At 36.0% G+C, this 22,320-nt stretch overlaps 1 protein-coding gene across 5 annotated transcripts; it reads left to right on the top strand.

Annotated features, from left to right (window-relative positions):
- Positions 1-5,860: 5,860 nt before the first annotated feature.
- LOC128237257 (phosphatidylinositol-glycan biosynthesis class W protein-like) lies at positions 5,861-22,121 on the top strand. Of its 5 annotated transcripts, none has more exons than XM_052952621.1 (10): positions 5,861-5,982; positions 7,080-7,173; positions 7,360-7,519; positions 13,526-13,701; positions 15,570-15,726; positions 16,142-16,392; positions 17,083-17,224; positions 19,832-19,925; positions 20,158-20,323; positions 20,564-22,121. In XM_052952621.1, exons 4-10 carry the CDS (start codon positions 13,526-13,528, stop codon positions 20,616-20,618), a joined length of 1,041 nt encoding a protein of 346 aa, XP_052808581.1. In that variant the 5' UTR covers positions 5,861-5,982; positions 7,080-7,173; positions 7,360-7,519; the 3' UTR covers positions 20,619-22,121. The 5 variants fall into 5 exon arrangements, with proteins under 5 accessions (XP_052808581.1, XP_052808578.1, XP_052808577.1 ...); XM_052952618.1 differs by adding an exon at positions 8,295-8,321 and having other exon boundaries at positions 20,158-22,121; XM_052952617.1 differs by having other exon boundaries at positions 5,862-5,982; positions 20,158-22,121.
- Positions 22,122-22,320: the final 199 nt, after the last annotated feature.

Below are 22,320 nucleotides of genomic sequence, written 5' to 3'. Positions count from 1 at the left end.
GAAGTTTGTGACTAAGTTTCTGTGAAATTAATGAAGTACTTTTAAACTTTACACTGCAAGAAATCTTTATCCTGAGCAACCCCTGTTGTTCTGTGGGACATGAAGTCACAGTTTGTGAACCCATAGTGTATTTGAAGCAGTTGCAGTAGCCTCTCAACTAAATTTATTTGCACTGCAGCCAATATGTTATCATATACTCTTGCGCACAGTGGTCAGAATTTGGCTCAGTGTGAGCATTATTTGATAAGCATATAGAGAGCTGAATTTTCTACCTCTGTACCCTGTGCGTAGGAGTGATACAAAACAGATAAACTAATCAAGTGTGCTTCCAAGAGTGCAAAATACACAAAACGGTAAATATAATCAAACGTGTTTGCTCCCTATTTTGGCAAATTCTGAGATCTACCGATTTTTAGATAAGTTGATATGTATAAAAAATAAAGTTTGTCTTATTCCGTATAGTCACGGCTTAACGAGTTAAACTTGTTTATAATACCACTTAAAACGACACGTCCACCTACCACACGATACAGGTCATCACTTTTGGTAAACTCGTTCAAATCACTCATTAAGTCGGTCCAAAAATTGCCATAAGATTCGCATTCCGGCAGTGTCACGTACTCGCTAGAACGAAATAGGGTGAATACCACCTACTCTATTTATAATGGCTCACTTACCATCCCATATAGGAAACCATTCTGGGAAAACTCATTCAATGCACTCGAAAAGTTGGCGCAAAATGGCCACAATTTCCGTTTTTCGGCTACGTCTGGTACTCTCTAGTAAAGTAGGCGAACAATCACCAGCTAAACCATATGACATGCTCACTGACAAATCCCATATATGTCACCGCTCACGTTAACTCGTTAAAACACATTTGGTCCCAAATTGCCAAACAATCAGCTTATCAGCTTGATCTGTTTCTCAAAAGGGGGAAGAAAGTGGAATACTATCTAGAAGGTGTAGCGGAGGATACGCCTTTATGTCGCCACTCTAGTTAAACGTGGTTAACTCGTATAAATTGGCAAAACATCGCAAAATTAGCCCAAAACAGACACAGACCCCATTTTTGGCTGGGTCTAGTACTCATTAGAGTGAGATAAGCGGAATACCACCTTCAAGGTGTTGTAGGGCACACGCCGTCCTACCATCCCAAATGGGTACAACCTCTATGAAATCTCTTTTACTCGTTCCAATCACTATCAAAGTCTGACCCAATGAGACACCGAACTTTTTTTTCTCTTCAGTCTGTTACTCATGAGATTAAAGTACCTAACAACCTATATGGGTCACCACTCTTGCAAAACTCATTAGTTCGCTTAAAGCACTCGCAAAGTCGGCCTTAAATCGCCACAAGGTCCGTTTTATAGCAAAAGTCTTTTACTCACTAGAATGAAGTAGGCGAAGTACTATCAACTATGTGTTAAAGACAACACGTCCAACTTCCATCCCGTTTAGGTCACCAATATGGGAAAAATCGTTCACTCGTTTAAAGCACTCGCAAAGTCAGCCTAAAAGTGTCACAGCGTTTCCCGGTTTGGCCTGGCAGTCACTAGTGGGAAGTATGTTGAGTAATACATAATGCGTGTTGTAGAGGCCACAAAAAGCCCCATTCCATATAGTTCGCCACTCTAGGAAAAATCCTTATATTGTTCAAATCACTCGCAGAGTTGGCCTAAAATCGTCACAAAACACGATTTCCGACTGCGTCTGGTACTCAACCGAAGAAAGTAAGCGGAGAACCACCGATTAGGTGTTGCAGCGGACACGCCGCCTAACATCTCATATAGGTCACCACTCTTGGAAAACTAGTTTTCTCTTTTAAAGCCAGCCCAAACTCGCCACAAAACTGTCTATAGCCTAGTTTGAAGTAGGTACAGTAGTACAGATAGTACGTGTTATTGAAGAGCCACCCACCTAACGCCTCATATACGTCAACACTATGGGTAGATTCGTAAGAAAGCTATTGAAAAATTTGGGTCTAAATCTCATAAAAGACCTTTCTTCGGCTGGTTCTGGGGCCATGATTACGAACATTCTCAAGTTCAAGTCTAGACTCAGACTCAGAAACGCACTTTAATGAAGGAACAAAAAATCATATTTATTCCATTTCTTTTACAAAAATGTATGTTAATAAAAGTAAAACATTCAAATATAAATATATATCAGCAGATTTTACTATCATTGTTTTGAGAGAAGAAAAAATACAATGAAATGAAGTTTTGCCATAATGAGTCTTTAGTCTGAACTCAGGCTTGAGACTGTTTGGATCACGTACAAGCACACGCATCCAATTCCCTGAAGATTCTTTTATGATACAAGAAAGACGTAAGAAAGATTGGATTGAAAAAAAACTGGCATATATATCAATTAATTTATTAAAAAGCATGACAGTGTGATTGATATACTAGTATGTAAAAAGTGTCATTGTTTGATGTAAATGAATGAATCATGTGTTATCTAGATTGTATCAAATTTACATTGTTGAACTACATTGTATGTATAGTATATAGAATATTGTTTGAAGATGCACTCTTACTCCCAAATAAGATTTAACACAATTAATACTATTGTTTTATTATTCCAAAAAGGATGAATAAATGTCGAAAACAGTGGTTCTAATGAAGGATGCCTATTTTAATTTTAAAGGAATGTGCACAAAACATAGTATTTTTATTTTTTGGGATTATAGTAGATCACAGTAATTTTTTATGCATTCACCAGTTACTTAATATTTTTGCGTTTTCAGCAATGAAATACACGGTTTCAATCCTGTTATTAGTAATTAATATTTTCAATAAATGCATAATCAATTAAGTAGTTAAAGGTCTATCAGTCAAAATATATTTTTGTTTTACATGCGATTGCATTGATATTTAAGAAATATAACTCACCACTGAGGGCCATATGACATTATAAGGACCGACCAGTCAGCCAACGAAGGTGTATATGGACCAAGGCTGACTGGCCGGTCCTTAATGCCTTAATGCCATATGGCCCGAAATGGTGTGTTATATTTCTTAGATTATGCGGAACACTTTTTTACCATTTAATAATTTTAAAGCGCCTTTGATGTGTTTTATGGAACAAATCTAATAATGTTTTATTGCGAACAAGATGTCCTTGTGAAGCAAGCAGCACTCAGCGGTCCATATTACATGACGTCATCTGTCCATATCATATTTTTTGGCGAGGTCCGGACCGGCCAAAAACATGATATGGATCGCTGACGTCATAAAAACTGGATTTTTATTAAAACACATTGATATACAGATCGATCAACTTTATATACGCAAAGAACGGACACATTTATGTAAGGTATAATATAGAATAATAGTGTCACTTTAAACACATGGAATTAAGTTGCATGGTTTAAAGAGCGTTCATTAATGTAAACTTCGGTTTAGTCCTGTTATTCAGTGTCATGGTTATAACACTTTGTAAAACATATATGAACAGTATAAACAGAATTGTTGATGATTATAATTTAAATCCTTGAGCAGTATAATATAATCTAACATATTGTTTAATAACTAAATTATTTTAATAACAATCTAAAACTTTCTGTACTCTATGCTACGGGTAATGTGTTTTGTAAAGAGTACTGTGTATGATTTTAACAGATCACAGTGTGTGTATACCATGTGATAAATTGCGTCATAAATGCTACGTCGGAAGGCAACATTTGCTTCGAATGAAGACTTTAAACAAAGATAACTTCCCTAGTTATTCACCCTTTTATGTGAAACATAGCGCAGTCTACGCCGCTAACGGAGCCCCGTCTGCGGTCTTTTACCAGAGTTTGATTGAGAGTTTAGTTTCTTTAAACACTTCGACAAACCTTTTCACAATACGGCCGTCTGACGGAGCACTGTCAAAACATTATTTGGGAAACAGGTTTGTCGAAGTGTTTGATGAAACTAATCACCTTATCAAATTCCGGTAATAAAACTTAGGAGGGGCTCCTTTAAAGCGGCATAGACTGCCCTTTGTTTCATTTAAAATGGTGTAGTTAAAGAAAAGTTATCTTTGATTAAAGTTTTCATTTTAAGGAAAAAAAATCCTTCCGACGTAGCATTTATGATGAAATTATCAGGTGGTATACACACACTGTACATCATGTCGTTGCAAAAACTTATTTAGTCTTAATAGTACATTAGGTCTTATAACTTAACAATCTTATGTACTACAATCATATATACGTCTAGAAACTATCTATTTCAATAAAATAACATCACAACCAATAAGTCCATCCCTCCGACTAAGCATTTGGGTTGTTCGCTGTTGCTGTAAAACTCTTGACCTCTTTGTTCAGTATATACGGACACGTAGTTGACTGCAACATATAAATAGTGGGGTCAGTTTGCTACATTTATAAACTCTCTTATGTCCGCCTTAAATGGCATAAGGTGGAATCCGGATAATAACACAATCACCGATTCTGTTTTCTGTCCTTGCCGTTAATATAACCGTCTTTATACACGGGTATACCGATCAGCATTCGACAATTCCTCGGGTACACGTACGAGTAGGTCAACTGGAATATGTGCACGCGACAGTCACGCATTGCGTCATCAAACACTCGTGACGTCACTAAGTTCATCCAGAATTTAGGATCATTTGAAGAAGTTCCATTCTTCACATAATCAACTATGGTTTTCATTTCACTATTACTGAGCGGTGCATAATAGCGGATCATCCCTTCAAAAACTACTGCAACGTGGTCCCTGATAGTATGGTTAAGTTTTTCGAAAACTATTTCGTTGTCATCCACATGCGTCCAAATGTGAAGAGTCCGGTATTCCTGTAATATGTTATACTCTGCCCTGAGCAACTTGGCCACATATCTCAACCATTGTTCAACGCTCCACCTCAAAAACTTAAAACTACTTTCAAAGTTATTTCCGCTCAGAAGCAGACACATCTTCCCGTCAGCTTTAATCACAGAACAATCAAAAGACAAATCCGTCTTTCCGAAAAGCGAATTAAGTGTTTCAGGATCAAAATTATTGGGCAGAATCCCATAGTTGAATTCAATATCATCTAATGTGAACAATTTTATTTCAACAACATCATCTCCATGAAAGGCGGTGGTACAATTGGTCACGTTGAAATGAAACAAACGCTCATTGCTTGGACTGATTGGCCTGGTAGTTTTCATTATGTTTTCATTCATCGACGTCTCAAGCGCATTACTGCTTTGATCTAAAACGTTGTTCTGATCTACTGTTAGGCTCTTCTTTTCCCCCGGAACACTGAACAGAACGTATTCACTTAGTTTGTCAATTTCTTTAACGTTGAGTTTTATTCCATCATCGTGGAAAAATGTTCCAGGTACTTTCGGTATTCCATTGTTGTGAACAGCATATTTTATATCCAAATTCTGGTTATCTACTTTCGCCTTGCGAAAATTCTTCTTTTTTCTTTCAATTTTCTTTTCTATTGATTTAGCCAAAGCCTCCAAACTCGTCTTTGCACTGTTAACAAATAGAAGACCGTGATTTACAAATTTAAGAGTTGCTACTTCGAAAAACATTTTAACATATGCAACGATGTTTTTGATACCATTAATTTAGTAATGTTATCTCATATATATATAAATATTGAACACGACACGAGATGAAAAAAACACACACGCGAGAGAAGACAATGTTATGCAGTATAAAAACGTTTTAGATGTTCCTTTAAAATCCCTTAAGTCGAAATAAATGTGTAATGTTAAACTTCCTTATCTTACAACATGTGTTTAAATAAACACTGAGTTATGATAGAGCTAATAAATTATCTTTTGCGTGGGAAACCAGTCATGACAGTGTGACCAAAGCGTTATTTTGAAATAAAATTTATCACATGCTATTTATATATACAAGGGGGAGGTCGTAATCTCGTTTCATGCAAACATTAGTAAGAAACACATTTTATGGCAAACAAAATGGCGGATTTTGGATGAAAAGTACCGATTCCGGTACCAACTTTTGCCTGGTAAGTGGACTTTTTCTTTAAATTTCGAAACATGTATGCGTCCAGAACGTAAGAAATTAATTCTTTGATCGACCAACTGGTTTGAAATCATATCTTTAAAGTTATTGGACAGACTGTGGCTAAGGAGACAATGTTTACAAATAAACGTGTTTCGAATTTTCTCGGCGAATATGGCATATCTGTGCATGCTGTAACTGTGCTTGCATGTATATATTCCTATTTTTCAAACTATGTGATTATTACTCGACTGGACACGTTTCCTGATCGATATTTTTGTCCCTAACCCCCCCCCCCCCCCCGCTCCCCCCTATTTGTTTATTGAAAGCACATTACCCACATTTTGGTGAAGTCCATTTACCAGGCAAAAGATGGTTCCAGAATCGGTACTTTTCATTCTAAGTCCGCCATGTTGTTTGCATGCAACTTTTGTCTCACGTACTGTTTGCATGAAACGGAATTACGTATAGCATCACAATAGCATGTGATTACGTATATATATATGTATTATATATATTTTTTATTATTCCGATTACTTCATTTCTGCAATGCAGGTACATAAGACGAAAAATATCATTGTTCTGTCAGTTTGAGGTCAGCGGAGGAGAAACAAGTAGCCACAATAAAGAGCGTTCAGGGATACTTTTCAATTATTTTGGCATGTGTTTTTTATACCTGTGACGTGAGTCTGCCAAGTACAAAAATCCTAAGTACAAAGACTCTATGATATCATTTCTGAAGGTGGAGTAGTAAAACACGTATACCTGTATTATAGGCCGTATATTTAGTATATATTACAGGAAAAAAATCATGCGTTAAAAATAATTGGACACTCGTTATCATATGATACATAATTGTATTCAACTGCTACAGGAAATATGACCCATGTAAACCAATCATTCAGGTATCTTATAAGATTAACCTACAACCTATGACCCAGGCCAACGGATACTAAATATGTATTGTAGATGGGACGGAAACGAGTTTCGACCCAGCTCAGCCGAATCTTAATTTTAGATGGTCGATCTACGAACCAGGTTAACTCGAGTCTGTCAGCCAAGTGCAAAAATGATATAAAGACTCTATGACGTCCATTTTAGGTGGACTACAATCGGAACTCCTCGGCTAGTATCAAGATATGGCCTCGGATATAATACGGGTCGTAAGAAAATAGTCCGTGGACTAGTGAAACAGGTATGTCTTACAATTACATAATACCGGAAAGGGCAGGTAATACTAAATAAGAGATTCTGACATTAATCATCATATAATACACAATTTTATTCAACTTGTCTAGGTAATGAATATGATACAGGCATACCATTTATTCAAGTAAATTAGATGGTCTATCTACGACCTACGAATTATTTATTTCTTTAGATGGACGAAGACCTACAACCCAGCTCAGACAAATCTTATTCTACCAGGGGGTCCAACGTGTTTTGTGTTTTCCGAAATTTAAGTGAGGAAAATGTGTGATGCGCAATAAAATGGCGGTGTTCGACGAGATTTTGGTGTTTTGGGAGGATATTTTCACCTGGTAAGTAAGTTTTATCACTTTTCTCGCAATATAAATACGCCTATCCGGAGGCCACACGTCTTTCTTTTAGTTTTTTAACCTATGTTTCTAGATGGTCGATCTACGCTTAACGCCCAGGTTAAACAATTATAAATTGTGACGTAACAGCCACAGAACTCTCTAAGTGTTCACTTAAACTGTTGGAAGTCTTTAAGTTATCAAACAACAACCGTTCGAATGTCAGTTCTTTATTGTTCCACGTTCTTTCTAAGTATAATTATAAGTTCTAAATACAGCATGACATTTAAGATAATCCCGCATCCTAACTGCCGTCCATTAAGGACCCAAGGCCGCTTTCCTTGCCTTGCCTAACCCCTCTCCCTTCACATCGAAAACCCCTCACTTAAGTACTACTTTTTTGTATAAATATGACAGCTTTACAACCCAAGGAATACACGTTTTTGTAATTAACATGACCATTTTGTACATTTGTACCAGGTCGGCTGTCAACCACTTTCATATTCAAATGACAATCAAATATGCCCTACATTACTAAACATACTCTATGTAGACACATATCCATTTAATTAAATCTTAATTATATCTTAAATATGACGTATTTAGTCACAAAATGTATTCAAGATAGTGCTACAATTTAGGACCTATTCCACCAATTACGAATGCCATCTTGATGATCAAACTATAATTTACGACCCAGGTCGACAAATATTTCGTGTGTTTTAAGATGTTCGACCTAAAATATTCTACCCAGGTCAACAAATTCTTATTTTTTTAGATTGTCGATCTACCATCTGTTACCCAGGTCAACCACTTCTTAAGCTATTTTAGATGATCTAGCTACAATCGACCAAATTATAAAAATATCGTACTTGTCGATCTGTGATACATTACCCAGATCAACTAATTATAAATATCATTTGGACGGTCAAGCTACGATCTACGACCCAGATCAACTAATTATAAATATCATTTGGACGGTCAAGCTACGATCTACGACCCAGATCAACTAATTATAAATGCCATTAGGAAGGTCAAGCTACGATCTACGACCCTGGTCAACTAAATATAAATGTCATTTGGACGGTCAAGCTACGATCTACGACCCAGATCAACTAATTATAAATGTCATTAGAACGGTCAAGCTACGATCTACGACCCAGATCAACTAATTATAAATGTCATTTGGACGGTCAAGCTACGATCTACGACCCAGATCAACTAATTATAAATATCATTTGGACGGTCAAGCTACGATCTACGACCCAGATCAACTAATTATAAATGTCATTTGGACAGTCAAGCTACGATCTACGACCCAGATCAACTAATTATAAATATCATTTGGACGGTCAAGCTACGATCTACGACCCAGATCAACTAATTATAAATGTCATTTGGACGGTCAAGCTACGATCTACGACCCAGATCAACTAATTATAAATGTCATTAGAACGGTCAAGCTACGATCTACGACCCATATCAACTAATTATAAATGTCATTTGGACGGTCAAGCTACGATCTACGACCCAGATCAACTAATTATAAATGTCATTAGAACGGTCAAGCTACGATCTACGACCCAGATCAACTAATTATAAATGTCATTTGGACGGTCAAGCTACGATCTACGACCCAGATCAACTAATTATAAATGTTATTTGGACGGTCAAGCTACGATCTACAACCCAGATCAACTAATTATAAATGTCATTTGGACGGTCAAGCTACGATCTACGACCCATATCAACTAATTATAATGTCATTAGGAAGGTCAAGCTACGATCTACGACCCAGATCAACTAATTAAAAATGTCCATTGGACGGTCAAGCTACGATCTACGACCCTGGTCAACCAACCATAAATGTCATTTGGACGATCAAGCTACGATCTACGGCCCTGGCCAACCAATTATAAATGCTATTTGGACGGTCAAGCTACGATCTACGACCCAGATCAACTAATTATAAATGTCATTTGGATGAACTAGCTACTATCTACGACCCAGATCAACTAATTATAAATGTCATTTGGACGGTCAAGCAACGCTCTACGACCCTTTTCAACCAATTATAAATGCCATTTGGACGGTCAAGCTACGTTCTACGACCCTGGTCAACCAACTATAAATGCCATTTGGACGGTCAAGCTACGATCTACGACCCAGATCAACTAATTATAAATGTCATTTGGACGGTCAAGCTACGATCTACGACCCAGATCAACTAATTATAAATGTCATTAGAACGGTCAAGCTACGATCTACGACCCTTTTCAACCAATTATAAATGTCATTTGGAGGTCAAGCTACGATCTACGACCCAGATCAACTAATTATAAATGTCATTAGAACGGTCAAGCTACGATATACGACCCTTTTCAACCAATAATAAATGTCATTTGGACGGTCAAACTACGATCTACGACCCAGATCAACTAATTATAAATGTCATTAGAACGGTCAAGCTACGATATACGACCCTTTTCAACCAATAATAAATGTCATTTGGACGGTCAAACTACGATCTACGACCCAGATCAACTAATTATAAATGTCATTTGGACGGTTAAGCTACGATCTACGACCCAGATCAACTAACTATAAATGTCCATTGGACAAACAAGCTACGATCTACGACCCAGATCAACTAACTATAAATGTCCATTGGACAAACAAGCTACGATCTACGACCTAGATCAACTAATTATTAATGTCATTTGGACAAACAAGCTACGATCTACGACCCTGGCCAACCAACTATAAATGCCTTCTGGACGGTCAAGCTACGATCTACGACCCTGCTCAACCAACTATAAATGCCATTTGGACGGTCAAGCTACGATTTACGACCCTGCTCAACCAACTATAAATGCCATTTGGACGGTCAAGCTACGATCTACGACCCTGCTCAACCAACCATAAATGCCATTTGGACGGTCAAGCTACGATCTACGACCCAGATCAACTAATTATGAATGTCCATTAGACGGTCAAACTACGATCTACAACCCTGGTCAACCAATTATAAATGCCATTTGGACGGTCAAGCTACGATCTACGACCCAGATCAACTAATTATAAATGTCCATTAGACGGTCAAACTACGATCTACAACCCGGGTCAACCAATTATAAATGCCATTTGTACGGTCAAGCTACGATCTACAACCCAGATCAACTAATTATAAATGTCCATTGGACGGTCAAGCTACGATCTACGACCCTGGTCAACCACTTATAAATGCCATTTGGACGGTCAAGCTACGATCTACAACCAAGATCAACTAATTATAAATGTCCATTGGACGGTCAAGCTACGATCTACGACTCTGGTCAACCAACCATAAATATCATTTGGACGATCAAGCTACGATCTACGACCCTGGCCAACCAATTATAAATGCCATTTGGACGGTCAAGCTACGATCTACGACCCAGATCAACTAATTATAAATGTCATTTGGATGAACTAGCTACTATCTACGACCCAGATCAACTAATTATAAATGTCATTTGGACGATCAAGCAACGCTCTACGACCCTTTTCAACCAATTATAATTGCCATTTGGACGGTCAAGCTACGTTCTACGACCCTGGTCAACCAACTATAAATGCCATTTGGATTGTCAAGCTACGATGTACGACGATGTACGACCCTGGTCAACCAATTATAAATGCCATTTGGAAGGTCAAGCTACGATCTACGACCCTGGTCATCCAACTATAAATGCCATTCAGATGGTCGTTCTACAAACGTTCTACCAAACGTAATGTTTTGAGATGGTCGAGCTACGATCTAGGACCAAGTTCAACGAATTCTTCGAGCTCAGATATGTATACCCCTAGTCAATATATTATTCATGTATTCTAGATCGACGACATACGGTCTGCGATCAAAGTCAAACAATAATTGTATTTTAGATGGCCGACGTACGATATATGACCCTATTTACCCAATTACTAAGGTATTTGAGATGCTCAAGATACGAATTACGACCCAGATTAACCAAACATTAAATTTAAATGGTCGCTTTTTGATCTACGAACCCGGTAAACAAATCTTAATTTTAGATGGTCGATCAACGATCTACGACCCAGATCAACCAAACCTTTATTTTAGATGGTCGATCTAAAAACCAGGTCAACTAAATCTTAATTTTCGAAAATGGGTCTACGATCTTTGGCTCTGGTCAACCAAATCTTAAATTTAGATGTTCGAACTACGATATACGAACTTGGTCGACCAACTCTTAATGTATGACCGTCAATCTACGATCTACGACCCAGGTCATTCAATTATTAATGTAATTTAGATTGACGACGTACGTACGATTTATGACCTTGGCCAACGAATCATTCATGGTTTTAGATGGTCGACCTCAGATCTACGACCAAGATCAGCCAATTCTTTATGCCATTGCGACCATCTTTTTCTAGGCGTGGTTAACACTTGACCATCTCTATCAAGGATTGGGATAACATTTGGCGTATACAATTTGGCAAATTTTCTGTGAAACAATAGTGCGCAGCCTTACACTGAATCAAACTAATATCCTCTATATGCTGTTGATTTAACACTCTTTTATCATATATCTTTTACGCACCCTTCCCAACATAGGTTGTTTTCGGCTTGTCATATGGAAGATATTCTCCTTCATGTACTCTTTTGTTGTTAATGTTTTTTTTACGTTGTATCAACATTTTAACTCGTTGTCGTAAAAGACCGGTACTAAATGATTGCATCAGCAGATTATATTTCGTTTTTTTCTGTCCCTTTTCCGAAATTACTGGCATGAGAAATATATAAAAATGTTATGATAGAGATGTGAAAATGTCTTTAATTAAATGTCTTTATGAACGATCAATAATAGACTTCAAAGAGACATTGAAGATAAGATGAAAAAGAAACGTAAGTAAGTCAGAGATTATTTGAGGTTTAAGTTCTTTATCAAGTCAAAGTCAAGATAAATAACGATTCCTCTGCAGAACAGCTCTACTCAATTATGGCTTATACGTAAACCGTCTAAAAAAATCTATCGAACATATAATATAAAGACGGATCAACTTTATGACCATTATAAATTCTGTATTTCTTATCAGCCTTCATCAAGCCATGCGTCCAATAGTTAAATAATAAATGCCAAACTAGCCTATGTTAACGCTACTTTTGCACTGAGAGTAAAAATCGATAGAGATGATATTATTAAAGCTCCAAACTTGGCAATGACGGCCAATGCACTGTCAAAAGGAAATAAAAGACAATAAGCAAACAAAGGCAATAATCAGACTGTTCATATTCCACCTTACAACATTTTGTTTGGGAGTATGTTAATTAAACTATTATTATGATAAATTAAATGGAATCTTATTACTAAATTTTGGTTACAAAAAGAGTGCTAACGAAGAAAATACGGTAATAATTAAACATGTTTTAGATAGGAGGATATTGCACGTAGCTTTTTGATAAAAAAAAATTAATTGAAATTTTGCATACTCAAAAGCTATTATGAATGACGTCTCGCTCGCACTCAGTTGGTTCCTGGTTCTATTGACAGTTTTATTTATCAGTAATTTGCATGGTTAATGGAGGAATGGGTTATTGCTTAGGAACGATTTGAATAACCACGTCTTAGATTAAGACGAGTGTGAAAATGAATGCATTTTTAAAATAAAAGAATACATTATCGCAAAGAGTTTCTTTATGCAAACTAACACCATAATGCCAATGTGAATGATATGAAAAAAAAAACATACTGATCCTCTTGCGGTCGTTGCGTCTTGATTCAACGCTTTATTTAGTTGAAATATGTGTACTCATGTGTGATTTAATGTATTGCTTTATTTAGTTGACATATATGTGGACTTTGTGAAGCTATGACTTATACTTGTCAGATATCAATTTTATTTTATTTTGTGTGGCAATTGCTGGAGTATTATTATAAAAGTTGCATAAAAACAGCGAAAATTTATTTTGGTTTATAATTATATAATTTCGCAACTTACTAGATGTTGAACTGGCCAGGACAAAATCAAACACTTTCAAGACACGAAGGATTTCGGCGCGCAATTCCAGGCACATCTGCGGAGAATGTCACCATGGTGATAATGGCTTGCACTTGCCCAGTATTCCTCCACATGCTTCTAGGGGTAGGACATTTACCTCGAAACCCTCAACTTGGATGGTAAGTCAGAGAACTTCTTCATTCATTTCAATTAATAGTTTTGTATTTACTTTGTATTTTACTTACTGCGTTACGAAAGTGCCTTCTTTTCTTTTGTGTACTCAAATTTGTTATGCGATAAGAGTGTTGTACTCTTCTTTGCTGGCTGTTAAAACTACATCCAAAGGTCATTGTCTAAAACTTAATAAGTTGTTCACAGGTTATCTCAGGCCAGTTTGAACATTTAAATGATTTCATTGGTTAACAGCAATCATTGGATAACTATTGACCAATAAATATACATTTTGGATAACTTTGACCAATCCAAAGAGTTACCCAGTTTTATATGGTCTGCTGCAGGACTTTACAGGATCTCCCTTCCAGAAGCTGTATGCAATATGAAATGTGTTTGAAAAAAAACTACAAGTAACCGTCTGTTTCAGGAGAACACTAGTGGTTGAATTCCTACTGATTGTGTTACCAATGGAGATGATGGTCACGTTTTCGCATGAATACGTGTTGTTGTTCTTTTTATTGACAGTAATTGCAGGACTGGTATATGTATTCAGAGCTTTATATCTGAAGGGGATACCGTTCACACTAAAGGTTTTGACAAACATTCCGCTACACAGGAACAACATTACATTCATTACCAATTTTAGGGCTTATACAAACATAATTACGGGGTTTTGCATTCTTGCATGCGATTTTCACATATTTCCAAGGTTTTCCGTAAGTGCAAGTACATGGGAATATCTCTTATGGACACTGGCCTTGGGTTTTACCTTTTTTCCCATGCCATCGTGTCTTCCGAAGCGAGAGGTCTTGTTACACAAAGCAGGTACGTAAAGAGAAGGATGTATATAGTTAAAACAATCTTAAAAAATAAGAAGATAGATATTGACATGCTTCCGATAAAATATAAATAAAAAACTAATGTTTACCATATCAATTAACATGCTTCGTTATGCTATTCAATTGTATAAAACATGAATAAAGAGACGCCTTTTTGCATTGCATTATCGTCTTTATGATAACTATTGGCCGTATCTATCTTGTCCAAGAAAACGATCTCATTATATCCTCAGAACACCTCTATATCGACAAGGATACCACATGGCCACCTCATGTATGCTAAAAACATCTCTATCTCGGCTAAGACACCATTCTGCCTCCTTAAATAGTCTCAGGTCACCTCTACCTCGGCTATGATACTATTTGGCCACCTCATATATGCTAAAGACACCTATATCTCAGCATGAATACTATATGGCAATCTCATATATATGCTTAGGATACCCATATCTCGGCATAGATACCATATGGCCATCTCGTATATGTTTAGGACGTCCCTATCTCGGCTAGGATACAATTTGACCACCTCATATATGCTGAGGACACCTCTATCTCGGCATTGATACCATATGGCCATCTCATATATGCTATGGCCATCTCTAACTCGGCTAGGATACCATATGTCCACCTCATGTATGACAAGGACACCATTTTCTCGGCATGGATACCATATGGCCACCTCATATATGCTCAAGACATTTTTATCTGGGCATGGATACCATATTGCCATCTCATATATGCTAAGGCCACCTCTATCCCGGCTAGGATACCATTTGGCCATATCATATATGCTAAGGACACCTCTATCGCGGCATGGATACTATTTGACCATCTAACATATGCCCATGACACCCTCTTATCATAGGCAATGAATAGTACTATACAACATCTATATTGGCCTAATACTAAAGCTTTTTGCATAAATATTAAACATCAATATCTAGACTTGTGATAACTTAAAAAAAGACCTTGGATCATTTCAACAAGAACCATAGGAGCGATGTCTAGGCTGAAATTTTACCGTCTTTATCTAGGCGGACAACGATTTTGTGGAATGCGGGCAAGGAGGCGTCGGTGCTACTGGTCTTAGGATTCGTTCGTCTTATCATCAACAGCCTGTTTAATAAAACATCTAACGTCTTCGAGTATGGGAAACACTGGAACTTCTTTTTTACGATAGCGGTTGTCAAGGTATTGTGCATGTATTTTCTTTTTTCTCAACTTCAAAGAATGTTTACGAGCTTAATCATTCTCAAGGCCCATAACTGAGCATATGAGTAAAAAATAAATCAGAAGTGCATGGCATATACACAAACATTAAATGAAACAGCATACTGTTATGCTGATATAAGGATTGTGCATTTAAAATATAATACTATAATTTTGTCTAAAGTACAGTTGGGGATCATGTTGCATATCTGATGAAAATCTGGTACACAAAATAACTGTGCTCTTTTAAAGTAGCAATAAAGAGATAAAGTCTGCAATGGTGCTCAATTACGTTAATAACCGATCTTTTTTTTGATATTCCAGATAGTCAAAGTTATGAAGTAATGTTGTTATTTTCTTTTCGGCGTCTTTGTTAAAGTCATTTTCTGTATTTCAGTTTAGTTCCACGAGTCTGCTACAGTTTACACCAATATTTCTGCACAAGTACTTGGGATTTATCGTCATTTTCTTACACCAAGCTGCTTTGTCTACCACTGCTGTCCGTAGTTTTGCAAGTAAGGGATGGTTCGGGGATCGCTCGAGGAAAGGTTTCATAGATGCAAACAGAGAAGGACTCATTTCCACTATTGGATTCATTGGATTTTATTTCATAGGAGTAAACTTTGGGAGGTTTCTGATGAAAAACAGGTAAAAGAGAGAAGGGCTGTTATGCAATACCCACCTTAGATTGAACTTAATTTTAAGATTAGAATCCAAGTGTTTTGATTGGACTGTAAAATTAACTGACCAATGGAGTGAATGGGATCATTGAGGCATGTCTAAGGATAAGGATAAGAATTATATTGAATATGGCCCTACAGTACTTGTACGTGTATATGTGGACTATAGATATTGTTTAACTACTGCGTCATCATGGTGTGTACACTTTACAAGATGAATCCATCTTACTGACAATTGTAGCTACTTGTACACGTACTACTGTTGTCTTAAGCTTGCTACCGATGTTAATTGATTATGATTTCATTGTGTGATTTATATTACTTGTTAAACTGTTTTTGATACATTTTAATGACGTTGTAACATACCAATGCAGTTTGTTTAATGACATGCAGTATTTTTTATTATAATATGCTTTCAAAAATGTATCGAATTGATATTTTTTACTGTTTGAAATGTTTACTCGCACTCACCTTCAAAACTTAATTCAACGTACATGACTGGGACACAATTTCAATGACGTCATTTCTGATGCGTTTACAAATTGGCAATTTTTCTGAGAAACATTAATGTGCAGCCTTACACTGAAAGAAACAAATATCCTCTATATGCTGTTAATTTAACACTCTATATATTTTAGATAACCGATATCAATTTCAGGGAAACTGTTGGTGATTGGTTGAAATGCCTCTGTACGCTTTTGTTTGTATGCTGCTTATCGTGGATGTCTCTGCAAGTATCAAACGTTCTATTGGGGAAACCTTCTAGACGGCTTGCCAACCTGCCATACGCACTGTCTATGGTACGTTACATGTAATCTTTATTCTGTTATACGAGCTAAATACATTCCAGTGTATTTTAGAAGGAGATAAAATATGCAAAAGTGTATACAATTAGTCAAACTATGAAAGCCTGCTAAGAAAACTTAGTATTTTGGTATATAACGCCTTTTTATTGAGTTCAGTTAACATGTATGCTGTTAATATAATAGTGTGTGTATAGCCAAATATGTCATGTGTAAGTTTGCAAGAGGTGTACAATTAGTTATATGCGAAGCATTTTTAAATTATAAGAACTATAATACAATTTATTCGTATAATATTAGAAAAGTCATTTATCAAATCGCAAAACAGTATAGAAAGTAAAACTGTCAAACTTATTTTAAGTAGTTTGCTTTATTGCTTGATGTTTTGTATTAACATACGGTTAATTTTGGTTATTAGAATGGTAATACTTTGTTGTACGTGTGTTCGTCTGTAAATACTGAATACGATATTTTTCCACATGGCCCATGCCCTTCTGGATGTAATGCAAATAAAACTTTGAACACATTTTAACATATTAGTAGTCTACGCAGATAACAGCTCAAGTACACGGATGCGAAACAGTGGCGTTTTAACACACCACAATAGTGGACCGAAAACACACATTTTATGCAATAATCGTTATTAATAAAGAATTTAGCGTTCGGTATTTGGCCGATCAAAACAGGCATTATTATACAGCGTATTGGCTCAGCCTCCACGCTTTGGCTCCAGCTCCCTGGCTTTGGCTCCAGCTCAACCCAGAAAAGGAGTAAAAACATGCTTATTCAGGTAATCAGGCGGTCATTTTTATTCCCGACAAAATAAAAGCACTCGATAATACTGGCTTTATCTTAAATGTAAGCTTCTTGAGTGAAATTCAGCTGAAAATTGGTGAAAATGTTTTACTTTCGTTTGTAAACATTGATGTGTTTGATGGGAGAATCGGTTTTATAACTCCATAAACAATATGTTTACAAAATAACTCAAATACGTGTGAAGATTAAACATATTTATATGGCACTGCATTCCCCGATTTCTCAAATAAGCCCTCATAATTATGATATTAGATAAAATAACGAGTCATACTTACGTTTTACGATGATATCCGTTCTTTTGCTCTAGCTCGGAAGTGTCATTGGCTTCTTTTTATACACAGCTCCTAAAAGAGCTGGAGCCACTGTTTCGCATTCGTGAAGTAAGTAAATGGAATAAGAAATATGTCTTTTGAATGTTGTTTTGAGACTTTATGAATACGATGTGGTGAGTGGTTAGGGAAAGCCAAATATTGAAAGGTTTCAAAATGAACTTAATTCATTTTGAGGTTCAATAGTTTGAAAAATAAAACATGCATCCTTTGCAACATGTTTTAATATATGGAGTTGAGCAAATTGTATGGACTGATATTTTATCTACGATTTGATGAAATTTCGTTTGCATTTTTTTGCGCAAAAGTCTTAAAGAGACTGTACACCAGATTGGCACCAAAAAAGTTTTTTCTGTAACGAATCTCAGGACAATTATCTAATAGAACGTGTTACGCTTTGATATAATAATTGTAAAAAAGTACCAAAATGTAAAAAAAAAATGTGTCGGAGACCGGGTTCGAATCCGTGTCGCCAAAATTGCAGTCCAGTGTCGTATCCTCTGAGGTACGACGACTTTCTCTAATTGGGTGACATAATTAAGCTATACACCTACCTCGGTAATATCACGTGATAACACTGACTAGCCAATCACGCATAAGGAATGAATTCTACCTGGTAGACATACTAAGTAATCTTTTTAATGGAAAAATACGAAATAACTGCTAAACTTAAATAAATTGTAAACTATGTGGTACTTCAGTTAGTAAGTTTCAATGCATTGTACACATCGATGCCAAGTTTTTATCAGTTTTCGACAATTTTCTTTTTTTTTTCGCTATTTTATCATACGGAGTACAGCCCCTTCAATGTTTCAGACCGGATCGTATCGATCAACTACGTTTTGTGTCCTCTTCGTGATATCTTGTCAAATAGAGAGATATTAAGTAAAATAAAGAAAAATAGAGCCTTAAAAAACTTTCACAAAAGTGCAAATATCATGTTTAAGATAGAAATAATCAACGCCAAGCCACAATACATGGTAGATTGGGTGGTTTCAAACATGTTGGCACGAGAAAGCATGCCTGATTGTGTTACACTTTAAAATTTGCGAAAAACTGCAAATGCTTTTAGACCAAAATCCAGTCAAAAGTTCTTTCGTTAATTCCGCTCACTCTCAAAAATACTTAACCTTAAAGCGACATAAAATTTTACTTTTGCCGTTGATCCTTTAACCCCACCCTTTCAGTGTGGAATGTCCTTAAATAACAGTCCATACCACGGACGCCCACTCAAGGGAACGCTTATAGTAAATGCACTACCAATCATTAGACGGACATAATTGCAATTATTGCCCAATAGTATTTCACAGTTAATATATACATGTCTAGTAGTTATTTACGAACGTTTAGGTTTCTTTTTATTCCTTCAAAATTTTAAGTAGACTTATAACCGTCTAATGTTTGTAACGACCTTAACCAGATTTAACTTTACTTCTGTATTTCATTATTTGCGACACAGATTTGTATAATAACATCTGGTATCGTGCAACACATTATCTACGACATAGTGGTGGCCTGTTGTAGACCAGTCGTGCAGAGGGATACGTATGGCGGTAAATAGAGAATAATTAACTATATATATAATTTAAATCATAAAGATAACGTATTGGCCGACTGAGGAAAAGACGATAGGCACTGTTTTCACATTTGAAGTGTCAGACTTATTTTTGTTTGAAATCCGTATATAGCCTTCATCTTTGAAATGTGTTTGCGCCATATGGCTTTTAGAAATGCCCAGACTAGGTACAGAACTGTATGAGACTTCTTGTCTTAACTACCTTTCAGATAGTGACCCTGACTCAAAAGACGATATAAGATGTTTATTGCTGGAGGCGGTGAACTACAATGGGCTGCTCTTCTTCCTCGTGGCAAACCTATTGACGGGCTTGGTTAACTTGGCCATAGACACGAAGTTATACTCTTCCGGCGGTGCCTTCTTTGTGCTTACAGTGTACATGTTCATGCTCTCCGCAACCTCACTAATTCTATACAAGAATAAAATTTCTTTTAAAGCCATTATATTTCAAAAATTGTTAAGGCTTTATTGATGACTACATGTATAGCTTGTTTTATATTAATATAATTGAAACGCATAAACATAGTGATCTGTCAATGCGCAAATACCGACCTCTGTTTCACAAATTCGCTAATAACAACTTTCATCGTTAATACCATCCAAATCACCTTACAGGAATTACATCCATGCGCCAGACGCAGTAGTTCTAATTAAACAAAATTCGAACTGAATGCTGAAGAAAGTGGTTGCTAAACAGATATATTCCAATACTTTGAACTATCGAAATATTTGAAACTATATATCATACTGTGGACTCTGTAGAAACATCAAAATACGATGTGTTAAATGGCCTGATCAAAAATGACCCGATTTATTCAAGATGGCGGACGAATCAACAAATGTCCGTGGAATTTCCAAAGTCAAGTATTATTTAAGCCATCAAACCGGAGTATAACAATGGATTGTTAGTGCAAAGAAGGGGGGTCGTGCTAAAAGGCTGACCAGAGCGCTGACCATATAGATATAGAGGGTAAGGCTGACAAGGCCAGAAAAGGTTGACAAGGGAATACAAATAAAAAAAATCTTATTGAATTAATTTTAATGGGTTGTTTAATTTCCTTGTACTATTTTATGTATTATAATTGATATATTATTAATATGCTTGTAATTTATTAGAGCGTTTAGTTGAAGATGGGTGAATTCTTATTACACTTTGAACATTTTTATTATGGCTTTAATAGTTGGATATTCTCAAACAAAATAAAGGTGGTTTAACACTGTGTCCAAGTTCTCTTTTTTGACTACATAAATTAATAATTGAATTTTAATTCAAACGAAAATGAATCTGCACGATATTGTATCTAAAGAATTCATTTGTTATCAATACTTATTGAGAATGTGACCATAAAATAATTTTAACGCCTGTTTTTGATATTCTTAACTTACAAGCCTTCACTTTTGAAAAGTTCCTCCTAAAAAATAGAAGTCTTTGTGAAGTTTACAAATTATTTAACATTTAAAATATCTATATAGTTGGACAACAGTGGAAAATTTTGAGATTTCCTGAGGTATACACTAACATGTTTCAGAGGAAAACTTAGATATTTATGTTGAGGAAGTTCATTCTTCTAGCCCCGATTAGATATCATCACCTCCTTCACATAAAATGACCCTCTGTCTTAGATATCATCACCTCCTTCACAAAAAATGACCCTTTGTCTTAGATATCATCACCCCCTTCACATAAAGTGACCCTTTGTCTTAGATATCATCACCTCCTTCACATAAAATGGCCCTTTGTCCTAATGACATATGATTTTCAACACACAGGTTTTATTTAAAATGGCATGTTCTCTATCTTGTAATTTATGATGACATTTCTCAGTTTTATTTATGCTGACTGTACTTGCTTCCTTTTAATTATTTTCCCTTAGTTTGTAAATATATGCAATACACAAAACTAGAATATGCACATCTTTTTTTACTTTGTATGTGGGTGCCTATTTGTATATCATTAAACATATTTAAATCGACCATGGATGATACTATTCTTAAAATTTCAATGTTCTATGATATTAATCACTTAAAGTTGCATGGGCTTTCCTGTGTCCTGCTGCTACTTTCAAAATGCTAAAAGTGAGCTATTGTGATCATTATATCCAGTGTCTATTATGCCTTGTATGTCGTCGAGCATATAACGTGATTAGGCTAAGCATACCATGTCAAGTGACCCCTTAGTAAGCTCGCAATGGTAGGACTGTCTATTTTTAAGTTCAAATTTAGGTTTATTAACAAAGTGTGCATTAATTTGTTTTAAGAAAAATCTCAAAACTCATAGGGTTTCCCTGTTTTTCCTTTTTTTCCATAATGAATAACTCATTTTATACTGATTTATTAATAGTACATATATATACATGTATTATATCAACCTG

This window comes from Mya arenaria, chromosome 6, assembly GCF_026914265.1.
Source record: "Mya arenaria isolate MELC-2E11 chromosome 6, ASM2691426v1".
Taxonomy (NCBI): domain Eukaryota; kingdom Metazoa; phylum Mollusca; class Bivalvia; order Myida; family Myidae; genus Mya; species Mya arenaria.
This window is presented reverse-complemented; position numbering and strand designations above follow the sequence as displayed.

Excerpts from the sequence above, each read along its gene's own strand:
- LOC128237257 (XM_052952618.1), top strand. The coding sequence starts at position 13,526 with ATGTTGAACTGGCCAGGACAAAATCAAACACTTTCAAGACACGAAGGA. Across the intron at positions 16,393-17,082 it reads AGGTTTCTGATGAAAAACAG|GGAAACTGTTGGTGATTGGT; the intron begins GTAAAAGAGAGA and ends TATCAATTTCAG. Across the intron at positions 19,926-20,157 it reads GCAGAGGGATACGTATGGCG|ATAGTGACCCTGACTCAAAA; the intron begins GTAAATAGAGAA and ends ACTACCTTTCAG.